The 23,258-nt window shown below is 55.6% G+C and overlaps 1 protein-coding gene across 2 annotated transcripts; it reads left to right on the top strand.

Moving 5' to 3' along the window:
• Positions 1 to 2,431: 2,431 nt before the first annotated feature.
• Positions 2,432 to 22,775, top strand: WDR5 (WD repeat domain 5). Of its 2 annotated transcripts, none has more exons than XM_049895972.1 (14): positions 2,432 to 2,543; positions 5,785 to 5,924; positions 6,903 to 7,011; positions 7,431 to 7,504; positions 7,853 to 7,942; positions 8,173 to 8,262; positions 8,478 to 8,561; positions 13,092 to 13,147; positions 16,886 to 16,932; positions 19,589 to 19,664; positions 20,555 to 20,588; positions 20,892 to 20,966; positions 21,441 to 21,528; positions 22,675 to 22,775. In XM_049895972.1, exons 2-14 carry the CDS (start codon positions 5,844 to 5,846, stop codon positions 22,773 to 22,775), a joined length of 1,005 nt encoding a protein of 334 aa, XP_049751929.1. In that variant the 5' UTR covers positions 2,432 to 2,543; positions 5,785 to 5,843. The 2 variants fall into 2 exon arrangements, with proteins under 2 accessions (XP_049751929.1, XP_049751928.1); XM_049895971.1 differs by having other exon boundaries at positions 5,743 to 5,924.
• Positions 22,776 to 23,258: the final 483 nt, after the last annotated feature.

Below are 23,258 nucleotides of genomic sequence, written 5' to 3'. Positions count from 1 at the left end.
CCTGTTCTCCCACTGCTCCTCCCCCTCCCTCCCCCTTTCTCCAACTGCTCCTCCCCCTCCCTCCCCCTTCTCCCCTCCCTCCCCCTCCCTTCCCCCTTTCTCCCACTGCTCCTCCCCCTCCTCCTTCCTGTCTTCCTCCCACTCCCACCAGCTCAGATGGCACCAGGAGACTTTAGACCAGGATTTCTATGAAGAGATGAGGGTTTCTACTGGGGAGGAACTGGGAGCGATGCAAACACAGCCAGGGTCACTCACCAGGTTTGGGGATCAGGGGAGGAGGCCCCAGGGGACGTTGGCTGGAGGGGGTGTCATGAGGAGAAGGGGAGCCTGGTGGAGGGACCTGGAGAGGGAGGTGCCCAGGCTGGCTCACACCACCCCTTGCATGGGGGTAAGGAGCAGCTTTCTAGAAATGTTGGCTGTAAAAATTTGTTCTTGGAAACAGTTTCCTTCACCAATTCACCCCGGTGGCCCAAGCAGTTAGTATTCTGGAAAAAACCACTCGAGCATGGTTTCCCCTTTTCTTTAGTTCACACTCTCTTCGGCTTCCACTACTGATTTTTCTGAGCGTGACAAATTTTTGGGAAGGATATAAAGGGGTTTAAAACAGATAATAAAGCAAATTACTTGTTTTTGTTAAGCGGCTTTTCCTGCTGGCTATCCGGTTTCCGGATTTCAGCTCTGCAGGGAGGATTTTCTTTTTCACCAGAAGGTTCTACCTCCTGGGGGAGGGCGGGGCCAGGCCCATTTACCTGGGAGTGGAAGTTGGGAAACTGAGTTAACAGATTTGAGTTCTGTGACTTCTGGGGTCAGGACCCTCATCCCACTCTGCCAGGAGGGCTGGGGACTGGAAGTAATTTCTATCTGGGGCTGGAACCTGGGGTGCACAGTTTGGGGGTGGCACTAGGCTGGAGGGAGAGGGAGGGTCTGGTAAACCGTCAACAGAGTTTGGCTTTTGATCTGAGGGCCCTGGGAAGCTATTTCTAAACCTTAGACTGGGGAGAGACAGACCAGAGCTGGAGTTTTCCTATGGCGTGCTGTGTAGAGGTTTGGGAAGGGTAGCATAGTGGTCACTCTGAGATGATGAGGCTGGCATGGAGAGGAGTGGGTGGACCTGAGGACTGAGAGGTATGGGGGGGAATCCAGGGTGGGCTCAGGTGTCCGTCCAGGCCACCAGGTGGCTGGAGATGCCCATCTTAGGCCACCAGGTGGCTGGAGATGCCCATCTTCACCTCTTAGCTGGTTTTGTTAACATTGGAGCATCCCGGCATTTGGCTCCAAGGCACCTGGACCAAGGGTGACCGGGCCTGCTGGACACACAGATCCACGTGAACTATGGCCTTGCCACCCTGTGTCCTCTCTGGGAGAGGGCTCCAGATTGGCTGCCACTCTTCAGCTGTCGTTATCCATGACAGCCACACATCTCACCTTCCGTGGGCGGTTGGTTCCACTTCTAATGCATGGTCCCTTTGTTTGCTCAGGTACCTTGTCCTATTAATTGGAAAATAAGAGTTTGTCTGCCACTCTACCCACAGACCTGGGCAGGGGCGGTGGAGCTGCAGGAGCCAGGGCCACCTCCAAGAGTCTAAGGCCCATGTGGTTTGCAGAAGTGGGGCAGTGGGCTGCGGCTGCTCGTGGATGGAGCAGAACACTGGACCCCAGGTTCTCCTCCTGCCCCTCACTCCTCTCTGAGCCTCACCTGCCCGTCTGTGATGGAGGTGAACACCTGCCTGGGGGCCCCACCAGGGAGGGGCTGTGAAACCAGTTTGCATGCAGTAATTACGAGCATTGTATTCATCACACAACGCTGGGAGGGAAGAAGGTGTGGTGAGCTTGGGGAAGAGCTGGCGCTGGAAGGACTCTCAGCCCCTCGGGCGGAGTCCGGGGACTGAGCCCCAGGTCTTGTAAGCGGAAGGCGTGCGCACCTGTCCGCCTGATGTGTGAGGGTTCACTGAGGCGTTGCGCGGGCTAGCTGCAGATGCTGTCACAGCCAACTGCTGCGACCAGTGGTGTGAGCGTTAATGAAGAATTGATGCCCCAACCGGGCCACCGATTCCGAGGAGAAACGTTGGGCAACTTCCCCTCCTCAGAATCCCCGGGGAACGCCCTGTCCCAGGATGTGGGTGTCGGCTGCAGGGCTGCTCACAAAATTCAAGGGATACAATAGTACATCCCTGTATGTATATTACACTAAAAAAAATCTTTAAAAAGTGCGGGAGAGGCGGGCCCGCACCAGCCAACTTCTGGAGTTGAACGCTTTGGATCAGGAAGCGAGCGCAGCGCCCGGCCCCTTTAAGGCGTTCGGCTGGCCGAGGCCTTCTGCCCCTTGCCGCTCTCCGTAGCGCTCCTCAGAGAGGCCAGCTTTGTGCGTTGGCCCCGCCTCCGGGGCACCGCCCCCTCTCCTCGCGCACGCGCACTGGCAGGGGCCCCCCCCACGCCGCTTGGCGCCCGCCGGACCTGCCGCCTCGTCGAGCTTGGCCCGCGCTGCCGCCCAGGTGGCGGCCGACGCGACGCCCGGCTCCCGGCCCCGCCGCTGCGGCCCAGAGGTAAGCGCCGGCCCGCGGGCCGCAGCGGGGTGGGTGGGCGCGACCCGGCTTCGCCCCCAAACCGTCTCCGGCCGCCGCACGTGTTCCCCGCCAGGCCGGCGCCCCGGGCCTCGGCCCCCGTGGCAGCTCCTTCCCGCGGACCCCAAACCGCCGCCGGCGGGCCCGGGCCCTCCTCGTGCAGACGCCCTCCGTGAGGGCCACCTTCCGCGCCTCCCCAGCCCCCAGCCCCCAGCCGGTGCCCCCTTCGCCCTCCTCCCGGCTCAGGCTCCCCGCCCGTCCCCGTTGCCCCATCTGGCGGCCCCGCCCTGGGTGTCCTGCCCCCCATCCCAGGGGTACCCCCCACACCCCCATTGATTGCAGGTGCCCCTCCCCGGCCCATGTCCCAGTCTCCCCGGAACTTCTCTCTCCGCAGCGGTCACATGACAAGACCAAAGCCCCAGGGGTTGGGACGCCCCTCCCAACCCCCAGCCAGCGTGCACATCGCCCCCTTCCCCTGCATTTCTTCAGAGAGACCCCAGGCCGGTCTGTCCCACATGTGGTCCACGCAGACACTGGCTGAATGCAGACAGGGTTGAGCTCCCCTCTTCTGTAGACATGACCCCTGTTTTCCACCCACCCTGCCCCTGCTGGTTACTCCTGAGCTGCCAGACCCCGTCTCGCCTAAGAGCCTAGAGCCCCGGGTTGGGGTCACTGTGGTGTGAGTCCACCCTCAGGAAGGGAGAAGCCACCGGCCCTCCTGTGGTGGAACCTCAGACCACGCCTGGTCTGGTCTTTGAAAGCCATTTGGGGATATTTTAAAAGATACCCCTTAACCACCTTTGCTGTGCAAGCCTTTACCCACCCAGGTCTTTTCACCAATTCTCTTAAAGAAATGTTGCTGTCCAGTTGATGCCAACTCATAACGACCCTATAGGACATGGTAGAACTGCCCCATAGGGTTTCCAAGGAGTGGCTGGTGGATTCGAGCTGCTCGCCTTGTGGTTAGCAGTCTGAGCTCTTAACCACTGCGCCACCAGGGCTCCAATTCTCGTCAACAAACGTTTTAAAGCTTTGAATCGGGCGGTACTGCACTAGACCTTGCCTCTGAGCTTGGCCCCTAAGGAAGGCAGACAGGTAAGTGGGGAGCAGAAGTATGTCCAAGAGCTGAGGTAGCAGAGAGCTGTTCCTGCCACGACTGCTGCAGGACGGGCTGCCTGAGCTCACCTGGGCGTGTGCACAGAGAAATAGGTGGCCTCTGAGTTCCCACGTCTGGATGGAGCCCAGGAACCTGTGTTTTACCAGAGTCTAGGAAAGCGCTCAAGTTTGGGAGGCTCTGCCTTAGGTGTCAGGCTCACTGGGATCAAAGGCCTGTGGGTGCCTAGAGGGGCGGGAGCTCTGGAGGCAACGTCCAGGTTGCCCTCCGGGTGTGTATTCACCTTCTTGTACCCTGCCTTTTTATTGGTTTGGCCCCTAACCAGCTCCCTGTTCCCTCAAAATAATCCTTTCTCCAAATGTGACCACAGACCTGTCTAAGTGTCTGTGAAGAATGCAGCTGCGGGCGTAGACCCCACCCAGCAAAGCAGAGTCTTGGGGTGCTGAGTCAAGAAATCCATATTCTTAAAGGTCCTTCTCTGCATAGGGTTTTTTTTGCATGTTAATGTTTGAAGGCTGGGCTTGCGCTGGGTGGGGGGTAAGACCACCTACTTTTGCACAAGGGTTTTTTTGCATGTTAATGTTGGAAGGCTGGGCTTGTGCTGGGTGGGGGGTAAGACCACCTACTTCAGCCTTTTGTTCCTCTTGGGCAGCCAATTGGCCGTAGTCACGCCCTGCCTCTAGGCCAGGCTGTTTATGCTAAAAGAACACTTCTGGCCCTTGAGCTGCCCTTTTGTGGAGCCTTTGCCACTGGTGTCCCACCTGGGGCAGGGGCACCAGCCACTTCTCAGCCCTGTGCTGTGATCTGGGCGTCCTTGGATGCATCTGCAGCAGGCTTCCCAGCAGAAGAGAGCTTCGTGCCCGTTGGCTTTGCCCAGTGGGTGTTCCTGGGTAAACTTTCTCCCCTTGGATGAAGACTTTGGGACTTTGTCCTTTTTGATGGGTTCCATTTCGCCTGAAGCTTCAAGCTAGAAGGTACAGTGTGTGAACACACCAGGTGAATGGTAGTGCCAGCTTAGGGGGTTGAATGGCCAGTGACATTTGCAGGAAAGGCTTAGTGGCTCTCCTTTTTAACAGCGGTTTCCCTCATTTCTGGATAACCTGGTGTGGTTTCATGAGAGGTATCCAGTAACGGAGGAGCTCTGGTGGTGCAGTGGTTAAGGGCTTGGCTGCTAACCGAAAGTTAAGTGGTTCAAACCCACCAGCCACCCCCTAGGGTAAAGACGTGGCAGCTTGCTTCCTTAAAGGTTACAGCCTTGGAAACGCTACGGGGCAGTTCGGCTCTGTCCTCTGGGGTTGCTGTGAGTTGGACTCGACTCGTCTGCAACAGGTTTGATTTTGGTTTTATCCAGTAATGGAATGTGCTGCTGTGACAGGAGACTGATGGCTTACTGCACAGGTTTGGGGTGTTTCCCACTGTCGAGCGGACCCTGGCTGAGCTGCAGTCTCTTCCCTCCTCTGCAGTGAGTCTGGCTGCGGGGTCAGTGCCCAGCTTAGGCTCCTTGCAGCTTGCAGGGCAGGCCCTGGGTCACGCTTCAGCTGTGTGCTGAGTTTCCTCACCTGTTGGCGATCTGGAAGCAGCCTGTGCGGTGAGCCCTTGAGCCCACCCTGAGGTGCGGGAGCCCTGGGTGTGCTCACGCCTGCGTCCCCACTCGGGGTGCGTTTTAGGATCTGGATGAGTTGTCACCTTCCGCACCCTGACGCTGAGTCCCCTGTCCTTTGGCACGTTAGTTTTCTGTCAGGAAACCTTTGGGTCTTTTTCTTAACGTATCAAGGGGTCTTTGAAGAAAATTGCATTTTGTGTGGATCAAGCTGCCTTCCTGCCAACGTCTGGGTAACAAAATAGGCAGCCCCGTGCAGCATGGTGACTTTGATTACGGGAAAGGGTGAGGGCAGCGCTGTCTCGCCCAGCATCTGCAGAGCGTTAGTGTGGCCCGAGTCTACTAGTCAGGCTCCCCAGCTCGGAACAGGCTATTTGCTGCCAGGGTCAGTGTGGTGGCCAGGCATTTTTCGTCTTGGTCCTTTGTCCTGGATATTAGCTTTTAAAATGGTTTGTTCATTGGCCTAGGTTCCCCCCGATAGGCTTTGGTAAGCAGACGCCTCTTTCCAGCCTGACTCTTCTGCTCAGAGCTGTGCACCCCGTCCCCCTGCCTGGTGGGCTGCGGAGCCATGGCAACGGAGGAGAAGAAGCCGGAGACCGAAGCTGCCAGGGCACAGCCGACCCCTTCGTCGTCGGCCACTCAGAGCAAGGTGTGTGCAGAGCACTCCTTGGGGGGCTTCTGGGGGAGTATCTGTTTAAAGAGCCTTGGAATATTATTCACGCCCGTAAGTTTATTCTCCGTGCCCAGCTAGATAACGCTGTCAGGTTCTACTGCCTGAGCACGTGCCCGAGGGGTGCTTATGCACCACAGTGGGTTCCCAAACCCATCACCCGGGCAGGAGCTTTATCAGCAATGTAGATGCTTGGTCCTGAGTGTAAGACTCTGAGAGTGAGACCCAGGAGACATCTTTCTGTGAGCCCCCCACCTGGCCCCAGAATCCCAGTGCCCAGCCAGGCCTGCGTGCCCCTCCTGTAGACGACAGGAAGCAAGCAGACCTTTCACCCAGGTAGTGAGGCTCAGATTTGCTTTGGGGAGGCTGGACTTTGGACGGGAGAGGGTGCTGAAGCAAGACCAGAGGTGTGGGGACTCCTTCGATACAGCAGCGTCCCGGTGACGTGACCAGTAGAAAATGGGGTAGTGTGGGGCCTTCAGGTGGCCTCAGACCTTTCTAGCGTGGATGGTGGAACCAGAGGACAGGTGGGGAAGGCAGGAGAAGTAGGTTTGTTTGTGGGGGGGTAGCGGCGTAGTGGTTAAAGCACTTGGCTGCTGACCGAAATGTTGGCAGTTCAAACCCACCAGCCACTGCACAAGACAAAGATGTGGCAGTCAGCTTCTGTAACGACTGCAGCCTTAGAAACTCTACGGGACAGCTCTACTCTGTCCATAGCATCAGTGTGAGTCGGAATCGACTCTGCCAGCACCCAGCAACAATGAGTTTGGACACATTCTAAGTTGAGTGGTGATATCCAGGTAGAGCTTTCCAGGGGCTCTGGGAATACGGATTTGGAAATGAGTCTGAGTTTGAATTAAAGCTTTGGAAATCAGATCCAAGCCAGTAAGCCACTGAGTCACTGAGTGGACGATCGTGTCGCGTTATGCAAACATTGATGTTGCCCATTTCTGATAGCCTACACCTGTCAAACCAAACTACGCTCTGAAGTTCACCTTGGCTGGCCACACAAAAGCCGTGTCCTCCGTGAAGTTCAGTCCCAATGGAGAATGGCTGGCCAGTTCCTGTGAGTACCCCTGCGCTCCTGCCAGCTGCTGGGAGGAGTAGGTTGAGCTGCCGACAAGCATTGGGGAGCGCCTGGACGGGTTTTTTTCCTGACCCTGTTGCTGGGTCACTTGAGCCAGCTGTGTGTCCCTCACTGTGACTGAAAGCGTTACCACCTGCTAAAGTAGAGCCTGCTGCTGCTCCTAAAGGGGGTGCGGGGGAGAGGGCACTGCAGCTGATGCCCCAAGGGCAGCAGGCTCGGTACTGTGTGTCCTGGACTTCTCAGCCTTCCTGACGTGGTGGTGCCCTGTGTGCTAGGCTCCAGGCCATTGGTGTTCCTCATGGGGCATGGTAGGGGGAAGGCCGTGAGTCTGGGCTCCCACGTACCAGCTGAGTGCTGCAGAGTGTGTGACTTAGCTCCTTTTCATTTCCTCCTTTCAGCTGCTGATAAACTCATTAAAATCTGGGGTGCTTATGATGGAAAATTTGAGAAAACCATATCTGGTCACAAACTGGTAGGTGTCCGCCCGTTTGGATTCAGGGCAGCACAAAGGTGGCTGTGGAATAGGGGAGTGCTAGGGGCTGGCGGGGACCGGGACTCCCTGAGGGTTGTGAGGTTAAGTTGAACTTTTTTGTAGTTATTTGCCTCTAGTCTTTTTTCTGGCAAATACTTTTTACCCCGCAAGTGTGTTTCTGCCAGTTTGGGGTCCGTTGGTGGCCCTCTGGGTGGTGGATGTTTGTCAGGCTTTCCTGACTGCAGGTCAGCTACCCGCTTGTCTCTAGATGGGTGTTTGGAATTCTGACCTTTGCTGGTTGAGCAGATTTTGTCACGTCAAGATGCTTGCCCTGCCTTTTTCCCCAAGGGAATATCAGATGTGGCCTGGTCGTCAGACTCCAACCTGCTTGTCTCTGCCTCAGACGACAAGACCTTAAAGATCTGGGACGTGAGCTCGGTAACCAGCACCTTTGTGTCCCCCCGTGGGGATGGTGGTTGGCGAAGGGGCACGGTGGGCAAGAGTTAGTTGAATTTGGGGACAGCAGTCCCTGGGAGGCCTGGCCTGTCAGATGTTTGCAGGGTGTTGCTGCAGGTTGGTGGGAGGCTGCCCATGGGTGAGGTTAGCCTGCTGCTGGCATTGGGGGAGAAACCCCGGGGGAGTGACTTAATCTAACACTGCCTTTTTAGGGGAAGTGTCTGAAAACCCTGAAGGGACACAGTAATTACGTCTTTTGCTGCAACTTCAACCCCCAGTCCAACCTCATCGTCTCCGGATCTGTAAGCGTGCTGCCTTTCCCGTGTGTGGGAGGTGACGTGGGGGGCGTGGCTCTCCACCCCAGCTGCCCTACAACACGGGGCTGGTCGGCGGGCTCCAGGCCGTTTCTGTGCTCCAGTTCACGGGTGATGGGGCTGGGGCAGGCCTCAGGAGCTGGAGATTCTGTCCTCTCCTCCCGTTAGAATCATTTTAATCTGTGTCTTTCTTTTGTCCTCAGTTTGATGAAAGTGTGAGGATATGGGATGTGAAGACAGGGAAGTGCCTCAAGACGTTGCCTGCTCACTCGGACCCAGTTTCAGCCGTAAGTCCCTCCTCCCACTGTGAACGCTGCTTCTGTCCTCCTGAGTGCATACAGGGTGATGTGATAGGGTGAGGGTGCGGAGAGCTCCCATCCTGCCCAGGGGAGGAGGGGTGGGGAGCGCTTGTGAGGTGCCCGCGGTGAGCACAGGGGTCTTCAGTGCACTGGGGGGCAGGCGGTGGGTGGGCTTTCAGGGTGAGGGGGCATCCCCTGGCGACCAAGGGTAGCTGGACCTGGAGACATGTGTTAGGCAGTGTGAATTGTGGATGATGGATGCAGGGTCGAGGGTGGTCCAGAGTTGTGGGAGAGCAGCCAGAAGGTGGGGCCAGGGAGTGTGCTGAACCCAAGGTTCCCAGCCCTGCCTTGTCACAGATGCCGTCCGCGTGTGTAAAAGCACAGTGGAGGGTCAAGCCACAGGATGAATTGCAAACTGCTCTATGGAAGGAGGTGGCTGGGGGGGGTCTGTCGTTCGCGGTTTGCCTTCTGTTGTACAGAAGAGGGAAGCTGTAGAAGCGGGCTTGCTCCTTGTCCCCGAGCGGGCGTCCTTCTCACTTCCTAAAGTCGAGCAGGTGACGAGTTGAAGCATTCTTACCCTGGAAGGCTTTTTTCCTCCCCGGTGAGACCTTGTGCAAAGCCCTGATGCACCTGAGACTTGGGGTCCTGGTGGGAGCGGAGTCCGGGGAGCCCTGGGTCATGCACACCCCGTCACCTGTCTAGGCACCTCTGTTCCTGGGCTTGAGGAGGAGGCTGCCCCCAGAGCTTTGCTCCCAGGCCTGCCGTCGAGTGCCCGTGGGGTCAGCCAGAGTAGACCTGACTTCTGCCCAGCGAGCACATGGGAAGTAATCAGAAAAATGAGCTTGACTGGGGCCCTGTGAGCTGCCAGAAAGGGGAGTGCCGTATGTGACAGGCCAGTGCAGCTGCGGGCACTCTGTGGAGCAGGTGGGGCTAGCAGAGTCCTTACAGAAGTAACGGGAGCTCATTAAAACCCTTGGGGGGCAAGTCAGTGTAGAAAGTAGAAGATAAGGCTCTCCTGAGCCCCACCCCAGGTCATCTGCTATCAGTGTGGATCTTCCCTCTGCGGGTTCTGTTGTTTTTAGACATGTACTTGCCAACCTCTGTTGCTCCTGTTCTTCTCTTTAAATGACAGCAGCCCTGTACCATAAGGTTTCTGGGTAGCACAAACGGTTTGCATTCATTTGCTAATGTAAAAGTTGGCGGCTTAAACCCACCCAGGGGTACTGCAGAAGAAAGGCCTGGCAATCTCCCATTAAGATTACAGTCAAGAAAACTCTGTGGAGCACTTCTGCTCTAACACAAGGGGTCGCCATGAGTCAGAATTGAATGGAGGGCAGCTGACAATGACAGCTGCGTAGCTACCATCCTGCAGCTTTTTCCACTTCAGGGTGCCTGCTTTCCATGCCAGTACCTGTACCCTGGCCGCCCTCTGCCTGCGGTGCCTGGTCCGTGGTCTGGCTTGTCACAGGGAGTGACCCACTGCTGGATGCGTGTGTGCACTGTTCAGTTCTGCTCAGGGCTGTGCAGGGAACAGACTTGATGGAGCCTCTGTGGACACCTGCGGGACAGTTTCCGCAGGACAGGTTTTCAGGAGTGGGGGAGTGCTGGACGGCGCTTACATAACAGCTTTTTAACAGATTTTAGAGCTGGATGCACTGAGGTGCGTCAAAATACTTCTTGCTTCTCCGGTCCCCACCCCACCCCCCTGGTCTAGGCCTCTGTCAGCTCCTGCCAAGGCTCCTCCTGTGCTCACGTATAGCGAAGCTCTGCTCGGGCCACTTCCTCCTGCACCCGGGCTCCCTGCCGCAGCTGACGGGTCATTGTGTTCTCCGTGTATTCCCCTGGCCATTCCCTCCTCAGGCCTTTGCTTTTCTGTCTACCAGGCCGGCCCCTTCCCTCCTTTCCTCCCCAGGGCTCTGCTCCAGCCCCGCTGCTGCCACCTCAGACGGCTCTCCTTGACTGTTGCGCTTGTTTGGGACCTGGCATCCCCTGTTCCTTAGTTCTTGGCAGGCCTTCCTCCGCTGTCTCTGCTCGCGGGTGTGCGGGTGGCCGTACCTCCACATGGTAGGTGCGCGTTGCACGGTCAGCCCTGGTTGGGTGGAGAAGCCATGCCACGGTTGCTGGTGGTTGTATTCAGACGTGGTTAGGAGGTTAGGTTATGGAGTTGGGCGTGTGAGTTTCTGGGACCTGTGACAACTCATCACAGTCTAGCATAGTGGCCTTGACAAGAGAGCCTATTTTGCAAATTCAAAAAAAGGAAGGAATGCCGCTGGATCCCTTGCTGTGAGTCAGAAAGAAAAGTGCTCCGAGAGGCTCGTGGACAGATGGTTGCAACTGAGAGGCTGGTGCTGTACGTGCGTCCTGTCGATACAGCTAGTAGACAGGACGACAGCGGTGACAGTATCTGCCAAGAGGGTCATCGGGGCCTGCTGTCCAGCCTGGCGGCCACTGGTCACTCACAGCAACGGAGCAGAGATGTGGCAGCTCCAAACAGATGCGCTGTGAGTACAAAGCTCCTGGCGGTCTCCAAGACAGGGTGCAGCGGAAAGATGCGAGCAGCTTGTCGGTGATTTTTATATCGATCACATGTTGAAAGAATCGATTTTAAATGTATCGGTTTAAGTAAGATATGTTTAACTGATTTCGCCTTCTCTGACGCGGCTTCCGGAAAGTTAAAATGCCACGTGTGGCCTGTGGCGAGTGTGGACAGGCGTTCTCCAGGTGCGGTCCTGACGGGCAGCCTGGCCGGCATCACTTGGGAAGCGGCTGGGAAGGTGTTCTCAGGCCTGCCCACATCCGCTGCGCCAGAAACGCAGGTCGGGCCCGACGGTCTGTTTACGAAGCCATTCAGATGCCCCTGACGTATGTGGACTTGGCAGTGTCTGGAGACATTTTTGGTTGTCCTAATGGGGTGGGGGTGGGGGTGTGCTGCTTTTGGCATCTAGTGAGTAGCAGCCAAGGGTGCTGCTAAATAGGACCGCTTCCCCAGCAAACATCCAGCCCAGAGTGTCAGGAGGCCTGAGGGGGTCGTGTCCCTGCTCTGGGCTGTAGAAGCAGGCACGGCTTCAGGCCCTCCCGAGTGATTCAAATAGGGCCTCGTGGTGGGGGTAATGTCACAGAGGAAACGTCACACACGGTGTGAAACAAGGCAGAGAGTTCAGAAAGATGTTACTTTTTTGTAAAAAGGCCTATTTATCTTCAGTGGTCATGGCCCCTAGACCTTCTGTTGCCCCAGGACAGGAACCATTCCTGAAGTGGACATTTCCTGGACAGTGGGTTGGAGAGGGGTGCTGGTGAGGAGTGAGCTTCTTGGATCAGGTGGACACTTGAGACTATATTGGCATCTCCTGCCTGGAGTGGAGATGAGAGGGTGGAGGGGATTAGAAGCTGACAAAAAGAGAGAGTGGGGGGAGAGAGCAGGCTGTCTCATTAGGGGGAGAGTAATTGGGAGTGTGTAGCAAGGTGTATATGGGTTTTTGTGTGAGGGACTGACTTGATTTGTAAACTTAACCCAGACAACCCAGTGCCGTCGAGTCGATTCCGACTCATAGCAACCCTATGGGACAGGGTGGAACTGCCCCATAGAGTTTCCAAGGAGTGCCTAAAGCACAATAAAAATTATTTAAAAAGAAAACAAAAAACAAAACAAAAGTCCAACAAAACAAACAAAAAAAGGCCTATCTTGAGTAAGATGCTCAGGATTCGAATTGATAGAAATTTATGATGAACTTGAACCCCTGACATTGGGGTTCTTATTATTCCTGCTATGATTCAGTTGGTAAAAAGAATAAAAAAGAAAAAGTAAAACAGGTTGTTGAGACCTGGACCATTGTCAGGTGGCAATTTCTATCAGGACGCATACATGGCCTTGTACTCGTAGTGGGCAGAGCTAGGCATTCCGGTAAAATAAAGGATTTGGAAGTACCACAGGCCAGCTCCTAGGGACCAGTGGTAAATTGAGAATCTCCCCTTTTTCTGAGAGACGGGTTGTGGAGTGTCCCACATCTCATCCTGTTCGGTCTGAGAGGCTCGAACCACCTTGATCTGGCTCGCCTGCTGAGGATAAACGGGCGAGAGGGTGCTGGACCTGAAGAGTGGTGCTTTCTGTCTTTTCTTTTTAATGCTAAGTTGTGACAAGCCACGTTGACCTTGTCACTCAGTCATCCTACCCGTGACTGACAGACAAACTGGGAAGCCCCACCTCTCCTGGAGCTAGGTAGACCTCGACTGGCTCAGCCATTTTTGTTTCCATGGTAGATTTCATAGTTATGGAGTGATTTAAGGGTGGTCCTTGTGGCTTGGTCATCCATCAGAAAATAGCAGGTAACGCGATCACTTTAGCTGCTCTGCTCATGTGTCTGTTAGAATATTAGGAAGTCATTTGAACTCGGGGCAGAGGGTGGCTCTGTGGCTGCTCACGGAGGTTTTGGTGGGTATTCACCAAGAGCCACTTGGGGAGAAGCAGTACTGATGCTTTAAAAGTAAGTCACTTTCTTTCTTCCCACTTCTGATTTTTAGGTTCACTTCAACCGAGATGGATCCTTGATAGTTTCAAGTAGCTATGATGGCCTCTGGTAAGTGCGGTTTTCACTTCACTTTGTTAGCGGGTGTATACGAAAGGTCGCCTTGTGTACGGCGGCCTCACCCTCAGGTCCAGGGAGTGCGGATGGTACACACAAACACAGTGCAGTTTCAGGTAATGGTAATGCACTGCAGAGTGACAGCGGGGTTGGGGTGACCTGGTCTGGGAGGATGGGCTCCGCAGGCCAAGTTCCATGTAGACACTGAAGTGCTTCACAGTCTCATGGACAGTGAGTGGTCGAGCCCCTGAGGCGAAGAGAAGCGTGCTGGGATTGAGGCCTCAGGGAGTGGGCTGTCCTCATGGACCACTGAGGACGCTGAGTCCTGAACAGTGGGTCAGCAGAGACCCCGAGACTGGGAAGGTGATCCCCGGAGGGACGTGGTCCCATTGAGGACTCCAAGTCCTGAACAGGGATCAGCAGAGACCCCGAGACAGGGAAGGTGAGGGGACGGAGGACGTGGTCTCAAGAAATAAATCTGTGTGTGGTACCCAGGAGGAGATGGTGCACCCAAGGCCACGAGCTGAGTTGATAACCTGGTAGAACTTCTCAAGTAACAGAAAGGGAAACTTGTCCACATTTAGCAAAAATCAAAAGGAGGAAATGGAATGACAAAGAACGTATGTAGAAGTAACAGGGACGAAGTAAAATGTAACATATTAGGTACTACAATAAATGACGGGTTGGATGAATTACCAACTTAAAGGCTGTCAGCGGATTAAAAAAAAGTCTTCTGATTGTTTCCAAGAAAAACGCCTGAAAGGAAACAATAAAGCTTTAAAAAGAAAGATGGGCAAATGATGTTAAGCAGACACAAAGTGAAAAGAAACTTTAATGGTTAGTGGCGTTCATAGGCAAAGCAGCCAACAGGACAGTTAGGTTGGTTGCCGTTGAGTCAGTTCCTGGCTCATGGTGACATGTGGGTGCAGAGTACAACTGCACACCACTGGGTTTTCAAGACTGACCTTTCAGAAGAAGATAGCCAGGTTTGTCTTCGGAGGCACCTCTGAGTGGGTTTGAACTGTCAGCCTTAATAGTAGTTGAGCAGTTAACCGTTTGCAGCACCCAGGGACTCCTGGGAATCAAAGCCCACTAAAGCTCTTCATGGCAGATGAGCGTAGTTCCGAAATCCCCTTCCTGGGCCTTCCAGTTGGCAGCCCAGACCAGCACCAGTGGCGGTCGCGTTGACTCTGACTCATGGCGACCCCATGTGTGCAGAGTAGAATGGCTCCATAGGGTTTTCAAGGCTGTGACCTCTCAGAAGCAGATCGCTAGGTCTGTCTCTCCAGAACCGCCAACGTTTTGGCCAGTAGTCGAGTGCTTAACTGTTTGCGCCACCCAGGAACCCTAAACAGGACAGAGAGTGACATCATTTAATGAGCAAGGCAGAATTTATGAAGAAGATCTGAGAGTTAAAAGTTTAGGCATCACACAACGTAGCAGCCATAAAGAACATAAGAACTGGAAACATAAGGAGAACGTGAAAAAACCCGAGTGATTTTAATGTATTGCTTTTAGCCTTTGGCAGAGGATGGGTGCCAGCAGAGGCTGGCTGTTCACTGTGTGCGGAGCTCACTGCAGACCAGACAGGAGGTCTGCTTTCCTAAGAGCAGGGAACCGCCTTGGGGGAGCTTTTGGACTCGGCCCTAAAACCTTGCTAAAGACATTAGAAAAAGTAAAACTAAGCACGTCGTAAAAAGTAGGAGGAAGGAATTTATAAAATTAAAAGTTGAATGAAATGAAAATGGGGATAATTAAAACAAGGTACTTTTTTACTAAGTCCAGTAAAGTCATTAAAACCTTTATAATTTAAAAAAAAGCAAAAATAAGATTAGAAATGAGAAAGAGGGCAGTGAAACCCAGGTTTAGGGAAGGACAGAAGCGTCCCCCTGGGCCACACACTCGGCCCCTAGAGGAGAAGGTAGTTCCCATTTCCGAGACCCACCCAAGAAGTGGGAACATGAATGGCCAGCCACCCTCAGAGGCTGGGAAGGTGGTGGTGGTGTGTGGTCAAGTCCGTTCCAACTCAGTGACCACGTGTGATGGGGTGGAACTGCCCCACTGCAGTTTCTAGGCTGGTGGGTTCCAGCCGCCAACTTTTTGGTTGGCAGCCGAGTGCTTAACTACTGCGCCACCAGGGCACTTTCCGAAAAATGGTTAAAGGTCTAAAGAGTGTTGTCCTATGATTTTATACCTGAAGTCTGACTGATGAACAAACTTTTAGGCCTTTTAAACGATTCCAGACCACAGAACCGGAGGGAGCTCCCCAGCTCACTTTATGAGTCTGTAGCATGGCTTCCTTAGCCAAACCTGGTTGCGAGTCCCAGAAGGAAAGCCGAAGAGGACAGTTTGACTTGGGAATGTTGGTGTCAAAGTTCCAAATAAAATACCAGCAGATGGAATCCAACAGTGCATCAGACCAAGTAGGCTTATTGAACAACGAAAGGATCATACCCCGTGCTGTCGTGTTGATTCCGACTCATAGCGACCCTACAGGACAGAGTAGAACTGCCCCATAAAGTTTCCAAGGAGCACCTGGCGAATTCGAACTGCCGACCCTTTGGTTAGCAGCCGTAGCACTTAACAACTACGCCGCCAGGGTTTCCGAAGGGATTATAGTAACATCATAATAAGCGTCAGGAAACCTACCAGTCTAATTAATCACAACCTCCCCTGGTGGTTTGTTGTCAGTACAAGTGGGAAAGGCACTGGACCCGGTGAATTGTATGAGAATTGGAGCCCATCGTGGATGGTGTATTTGTATGTTCTTAAGTTTAACGAGCCACTGATGTGCGGAAACCCTGGTGGCTTAGCGGGTAAGTGGCTGCTAACCAAAAGGTCAGCAGTTCGAATCCACCAGCTGCTCCTTGGAAACTCTGAGGCAGTTCTCTGTCCTATACGGTCTCTGTGAGTTGAAATCGACTCGACGACAATGGGTTTGGTGTTTGGTTTGACGTGGTGCGTTATGGTTAATCCTCTAGTGGCCCTGTGATATGGGGGCTGGGTGGGCAAGCCTTGGAGGTAAAGCTGCGTGAGAGATGTTGGCTCTTTCCGATTGGTAGATGACAGGTAGTGCCCGTCGTGGGTTGGGATGCACGGAGGTGGGGGGTGGGAACTGCGCTATGTCAGAATCTCCACGCCCTTCAACTCGCATCTGCACGACTGTGAATCCCTCCTGTAGACGTATCTACTGCTATGCGGTGGTCTGTTTCCCAAAACATGGGGTTTGTACTGGCCAAACCCACAGAGAAAGAGACTGGCCAGTGGGTGCATCTGGGGCCCCACACCAGAGCGAGCTGTGCTCTGGATGGGTTGGCTGGCTGTGGGACTGGTCGGGTGTCCAGAAACTGCATATGGTGCTCTGTGTTTTGAAACTGAAATCCACTCCTGGGTCCGCGTGCCTGGTGTGTGAGCGTGGGGGGGCTCGGGCACCCTTCACCTTGGCAAAGGAGGGTGGGCAGGGCCTTGTCATCTGTTTCACCAGCCATGGTAAATGTCTAGTCTCAGAAGGGCTGTGTAGAAGCCTCCGTGCCCGTGTCTGGGTGTGCTGCGAGTGGCGTGTTCACGCCTGTACTCAGTGCCACATCTGTGCTGGGAATAGATAAGTGAAGTATCAAATGAAAAATTGCACGTGTAAGTCCTCAGACTTACGTTTGATTAATAACTATAGAACTCATCTAGCTGCTGGAGTAACTTGATTTTTTTAACAGATTGTTTGATTTTCCCTTTCAGTCGGATCTGGGACACAGCCTCAGGCCAGTGCTTGAAGACGCTGATAGGTGAGTGGCCTGGGTTTGCTCCAGAATCCTCGTTTCCTGTAGGTGGGGGTCCGCTCAGGTTTCTCTTCTGAGGGCCCCTCCTGCTTGTTTCCCATCCGCATTCTTCAGTGATTTTTCCAGAAGCCGCCCTGTCTTCATGGGGTAATCTTGCATGAGCTAATTCTCTCTCCTAGACTGCCTCTTTGTAGGAACCTTCTATTTTAACCTGGCCACTTCCACCCTGCCAGCTGCCCCTCCCTACCATTCATTACCTCAGTTCCTCTCTGGGAATTCCGTCTGCCCTGACTTCTCTTCCCCTCTGGCCTGTTTGGGGGTGAGTGGCCTGTTGTCCGTGTCTCCCCTCCTCTCCTGTTAGGCTTCAGTAGCCTGCCCCTTTCTGTGAGGCGAGTCTTCCGTGATCCTCTGCCTGCACTGGGCAGACCCTCGCTGTCCCTCCCTGGCTTTGGGGGCTCTGCCACCATGCTCGCAGACAAGACTGAGTCCCTGCTCTGCAGGCCCCTGGGAGTGTCTGGTAAATAGTACAGGTTCATGCCCCTTAAGGGTGTGCTATCTGCAGGGTGCCCTGGAGGTGGACGTGGTGCCCTGCAGCCTTAAAAGGTACCTGGGACACGAGAGGAGACGTGCTTGGGTGGGGAGCGGGGAGAGGCTGGCTAGCAAGGGCATGTTGGAGGGGGAGAAACCACCCCGGCCTGCCTGTGGTGGGGTGGGTGATGGCCGACCCCAGCTCTTGCCCTGCAGGCCTGGAAGCTCTTGGTAGGCAGTGGGGAGGGAGCTGTGGAAGGCTGTGTGTGGTGAAAGCTGACCGCAGAGTGCCAGCCTGGAGGGTGGACAGGCGTGTTAGGGGCAGAATGTAAAGTAGGGGAGGGGGCTGCAGCCTCCTAGGCTGTACACCACTTACCCACCTTGGGGAGGGGCTGGCAGTGCAGCCTTCACTGTGACCACCTAGGCGGTACACCACTTAACCTGCCTTGGGGAGGGGCTGGCGGTGCAGCCTGCACTGTGACCACCTAGGCGGTACACCACTTACCCACCTTGGGGAGGGGCTGGCGGTGCAGCCTTGTCCACTTGGCTTTCTTCCCTAGCAGATGTGGCTGCTGATGGGCCATCCTTCTGACCTACATCCTTACTTCCCACAGCAGAACCCTACTGTAGTGATCTTGGTGTCTTTGCCCAAAAGGCCCTGTACGGTGACCTCTGCCCGGTGGGGCAGTGTCTACTTAGTGCTGAGGTACCTGCACAGGTGTACCGTGGCGGCGGCCAGCACTTCTCCAGGTGTTGCTCAGCACTGCTCATCTTAGCCCCTGTGATCCTCACAATACTCCATGGGCAGGCAGGGCTATCCTTATCTTAGAGGGAGGAAACCGAGGCACAGAGAGGTTAAGTAGCTGCCCAGGGACATACAGCAGCAGGCGCTGGGCTGAGGTGTGGTTGGACTCGTGTTCTGGCCACCTTGCTTGCCCGCTGGGTGCTGTGTGGGTTTGAGATGGAAATGCATGGCCTCCCAGTCTGGGGTGGACGGGCTCAGGCTGGGTATGCTGAGGATCTTGTGAGCCCCGTGAGGTGTCAGCTTGAGGGATGGGGAGGCCACGGTCACGTGGTTAGCGGCTTTCCTATCCACTCTAGTGTGTTAGTACTCTCTAAGCTCCATCGAGACGAGAGAGCTGAGGCAGTCCCAGCAGTGCTGGGCTGGTCGTTTGGGGTATATGTACCAGGTAGCACTTCACCTCGTCTGCCCTCCTGGCATCGGCTCCGGCAGGAGGATCAGTGTGAGCTTACTTCTCGTGCTTTCGCAGCCCTGGCGGCCGGCCTGAGGGAGCAGAGGCCCCTGGAGCCAGGCAGCGAGGCCAGGCCTCCCGGCTGTGGTAATGCGTGTGCCACTCTCCCTCCAAGCTTGGAACATGGTGTGCAGACCCCCAGGGGCTCCCTGGGCTGCAGGACAGCCTGGTCTGCCGCCTGCTCCCCACGCACCCCCTGCTCCCCCACCCAGGGTGTGTGCTCTGCCGGCTGCCCTCCTCACCTAGGCGAGGGGTTGCTCCCCCCATGGCAGGGGTCCCAGCATGAGCAAGAGCTGGGGGTTCTGGCCTCTGCTGGCGGTTCTCGAGTGCCGGCTCTTGTCGCCTGGATGAGCATGGCTGACGGGTCACTTCACTGTCATGGTGGTGCTCACGGCATTCCCAGGATCGCCTGGGGTTAAGCTTTTGGACCCAGAGCATCTGAAGCAGAGATGTGGGATGGTATCGTAACGGTTGGCTCCAGAGGGAGTTTTAACAACTTTTGCTGTAGTAACTACGTCACAGGAAAATACCTGAAATTTACTCGCCCATGTCTTTTTTTTTCCTTAGTGGTGACAGTGTTCTTAGTTTGGTTTCATATTTGTAAAAGTGAGCTGAGGGTGCAGCCGAGGTGCCAGGATGGTCTTGGTGGGGCTTTAACTCACCTCAGGCCCATTGTTCCTAAAGCCTCAGCTCAGAGGGGAGGTTATGGGATGCCCCCACTGGGATCCTGCCAGGCCAGCCCAGCTGTCACATGGTGCCGGGTGTTGGGTGAAGGAGGGCATGTGTGCGAGGGTCTGGTGGGACACTGGGCAGTTTTGTGCTCACACGGTCTGTCCCACCTGGCTGCCGCGCGTGTCAGCTCTGCCCTCGTCTTCACTCAGATGATGACAACCCCCCGGTGTCCTTTGTGAAATTCTCTCCGAATGGCAAGTACATCCTGGCTGCTACGCTGGACAAGTGAGTGCTTTGCCCCTGCTAAGGGCAGGTGGGTCACCTCATTCAGGGGTATCCATCCCCTGCCAGAGGCAAACTCCTTCACGTGACTGAAGGCTGCTTTAGACAGAGGGCGTGGCCCAGACACCTCTGTTCTGGCTTCTAAAAGGTAGATGGCAGGCTGAAGGAGGGCTGCTGCCTCTGATGGAGCCTTGTGTCAAGACCAGCGCCTCGCTGAGGGCCTGGGTGACCCAGCCAGCCTCCCCACGCCCTAGGCTGAGCCTTGCTGCGGGAGGACTGGGCTGGACGGGGCAACCCTGGGTCACCTTCTGGCTCTGACCTTGGAGCACCTTGGTTTTACCCAGCACACGTCCTTAGGGCAGTCAGTTAAACCCTGTTTCCCTGCATACATACTCTGGCTGCCTGTGCGTGTGGCTGGCCCGCAGGTGGCGCCGCCAAGAGCTGCGCCTGGTCAGCCCTGCGTAGGAGTGAATTCCTGCCCCTAAACAGAGCACACAACACAGACACCATGAGCACCTAACGTGAGGATGAGCATTGGCTGGAACCCATCCGGGTGGTCCTGGAGCTGTCACACCCCTGGGTGTAGTGGGAATGAGGCCAGCCACTTGGCTTTAGGGAAGGAACACCAGCAGCCCCTTTAGAAGGTCTGTCGTTAAACTTTGGATCACAGATATTTGGTGTTTTCCCAAGGTTACTGGCCTTTGTGAACTTGGTGCTCGTGATGTCTGTGTTGTGTGTACCGTTTTGGGGGCCGATACCTCATGGCTCTGCTCCCAAAGCTTGTGGATAGGCCGTGCTGGGCAGCAGCAGAGTTTGGGCGCAGGGACAGGTGAGGCAGCTCCGGGAGAGCCGTGGACATGGTGGGTAATTCATGCCTTCTCTCTGCCCTGCAGCACGCTGAAACTCTGGGACTACAGCAAGGGGAAGGTGAGCATCTGGGGACGCTGCAGCACCAGCCATGTGCTCGCTGCGTGTTTGTGCTTAAGTTCCTGGCTCTCGGGCTCTTGCTGGCGGCAGGGCTGGGCGGGGGGATAAACAGCAAGAGGGTCTCAGAGCCCAGAGCCGTCTTCCTGGAACTGGTCTGCTGCAGATTTCTTCAAGACTTGGCTTTTAGAACACCTGTAAGAGCCACGTTTCATCAGCATTGAAATACCTGTGCCAAGCACTGGGGGCTACGCAGCGTGCCAGGGCCCCGTGCTCCGTACAGAGCCTGCCACCTTTGCCTTTCAGTGCCTGAAGACATACACCGGTCACAAGAATGAGAAATACTGCATATTTGCGAACTTTTCAGTTACTGGTGGCAAGGTAAGTCTCCTCCCTGGGAGGTTTCTTGGCCTCCCGAGGAAACCCCTCTCTTACAGGTTGGCTTTACATTCTTGGTGACCCATAGAGCAGAGGTGTGTTTTCTGGCTTTGAAGCAAAAGGTCGCACACTACGCTAAGTGTCTGAGACACTTGCTTTCAGTACCTCGGGGTCTGCCTCTGGGTCCCCCTGGCGCCCATTCACAGAACAGGGCATCTGTCATGAGGATGTGCTGTAGGGAGCCGCCTCTGCCTCGCCGCTAGTCGGCGCAGTGGGCGTGGAGGGTACACGGCTAGGTTGGGGATGATGAGACATCAGACGCTGGCCGGCGAGGAGGGGAAGCTTTGTGTTACTGATTTCTGCGGAGGAGCTACGGGAAGGAGGTGTGCGGGGTGGGGGGGGGGCGTGTATGAAATGACGCCATCCCTGCCTTGGTCCGGCTGCTGCCTCACCTCCTCTCTCCTTGTCATTAACCAGTGGATCGTGTCCGGTTCTGAAGATAACCTGGTTTACATCTGGAATCTCCAGACGAAAGAGATTGTACAGAAGTTACAAGGCCACACAGGTGAGCTGGGGCCTGTTGTGCGGGTGCGTGCCGCTCACACGGGGTGTTTCTGGAAAGAGCGGTGAAGAAGCGGGCACCTCTGTTGCGTGCCCCTGCCTCCACCTCTTCCTCCGGTGCTGGAGGGAATGGATCCTGCTTTGGAAGCTACAGGGAAGCGGTGCTGTTCAGGGTCTGGGTGCTGAATGCAACCCCATGGTGTCCAGCTTTAAGGCCCTTGCTTCCCATCCACCCAGCATCCGGCCCTTCCCTTCCCGTGCCCTATGGCTCCTTACAGGCTGCAGCCCCTTGCTCTGCCCCCTGCCTCCTTGTCCTGGGCCTGGCTCCCCTGGGGGCTTCCTGTCCCCCGAGGGGCTGGTGTTTCATGCTGCTGCCACAGTGCTACTTGGGAGGTTCCTGAACACCCGGGGTACCCCTGTGCCCCTTGCCCACCGAGACTGGCAAACAGGTTGTAGGGCCCTTTGAGAACTTGATGAAAGTCCTGGAAAGTGCTAGACTCTCCTAAACAAAGCAGCTCCCCACGTGGCTCCTGGGGTCTACACTCGACTTGGCCCTATTTCCCGACAGTCTCCCCACACCACTTCCTGCTCCTGGAAAGCCTGCTCACACCCCACTGCTCCCTGTCATCCACCCGCCCCGCCCTGCCGTGTGGCGGGCATGCAGGGGACAGGTGGGGTCTGGGGCTCCATTCACTTACAGCTGGAGACGGTCACCTGGGCTTGCCCCAGGTACCTGCTTACTAGAGTGGCTGTCGTCACAAAAGCGGGGTTGCCCTCACTTGGCAGAGGCAGCTCCCCCGGCGCTCTGGGGGCCATGGGCAAAGCTGCCCTGCAATCCATGGAAGAGGTGCCTCACCGACAGCTCAGAACCCCAGAGAAGCCCAGTGTGACCCCTGGACAGGGCCATGCCCCCATGCTCCCTCCCGGGCTCACCATCCTTGAGGCAGTGTTGGGCAAGGCTCCTGGTCTTCTCCGGGGCTGGCCTGGAGCAGGTGTTGCGGCCCCCATCCTGCGAGGAGGCACATGGTCCGCCCTCCTGTGTGTGCTCTGCCTCGTGGCTCCGTGTGGCAGACACAGTGAAAAGCCATGAGGGTCAGGGGTCCGGGGCCACCCCTCAGGGAGCCTTCCTGACTGCCCCTTTATTTTTCAGATGTTGTGATCTCAACGGCGTGTCACCCAACAGAGAACATCATCGCATCAGCTGCGTTAGAAAACGACAAAACGATTAAACTGTGGAAGAGTGACTGTTAAGCCCTTTTGATACACGTGATAGACTATCAGGAAGTTGACCCGGTTTGACCAGAAACGTGGATTTCGAGACGTGGCTCCCTGGGCTTGGCGTGGGGGCCTGGGAAGGGGCTGGCTCCGAGCCTCCTTGCTGAGGGGAAAGTGCACACCACCGGGAAGTTCTAAAAGTGGCTGGTGACACTTCTCGCCAGTTCTTCCAGCGCTGTCGGGAAGAGTTCCCAGTCACACTGTGTTTCAACAGAGTCAACAGAAGTCTTTAGTTTTTTGTTGAAAGAGGGTGAAGTTCAATTTATCACGAGTTCTGTTTCTCCAGTAAAACGTTCTATGCCTTTTCTGATACCTTCCTACCCAGTGCGGACGCTGTGACAGGCACACCGTGGGCTTGGCGGCTCCCTGCCCTGTTTCCCTGGCCTCTCCCGGCCCTGAGCCTCGGCAGAGCCGCGTCTGCTGTCTGTTGGGTAGGCAGACCGTGACGGCACAGACCCC

This window comes from Elephas maximus, chromosome 9, assembly GCF_024166365.1.
Source record: "Elephas maximus indicus isolate mEleMax1 chromosome 9, mEleMax1 primary haplotype, whole genome shotgun sequence".
In the NCBI taxonomy this organism is placed as follows: Eukaryota; Metazoa; Chordata; class Mammalia; order Proboscidea; family Elephantidae; genus Elephas; species Elephas maximus.
The sequence above is the reverse complement of the archived record's forward strand: the minus strand, read 5'-3'. Positions and strand labels throughout refer to the sequence as shown.

Bases quoted from the DNA above. Each gene is read 5' to 3' on its own strand.
- WDR5 (XM_049895972.1), top strand. From the start codon at position 5,844: ATGGCAACGGAGGAGAAGAAGCCGGAGACCGAAGCTGCCAGGGCACAG. The intron at 16,933-19,588 runs GTGAGTGGCCTG...GTCTTCACTCAG, and splicing joins GTGCTTGAAGACGCTGATAG to ATGATGACAACCCCCCGGTG. The intron at 20,967-21,440 runs GTAAGTCTCCTC...GTCATTAACCAG, and splicing joins TTTCAGTTACTGGTGGCAAG to TGGATCGTGTCCGGTTCTGA.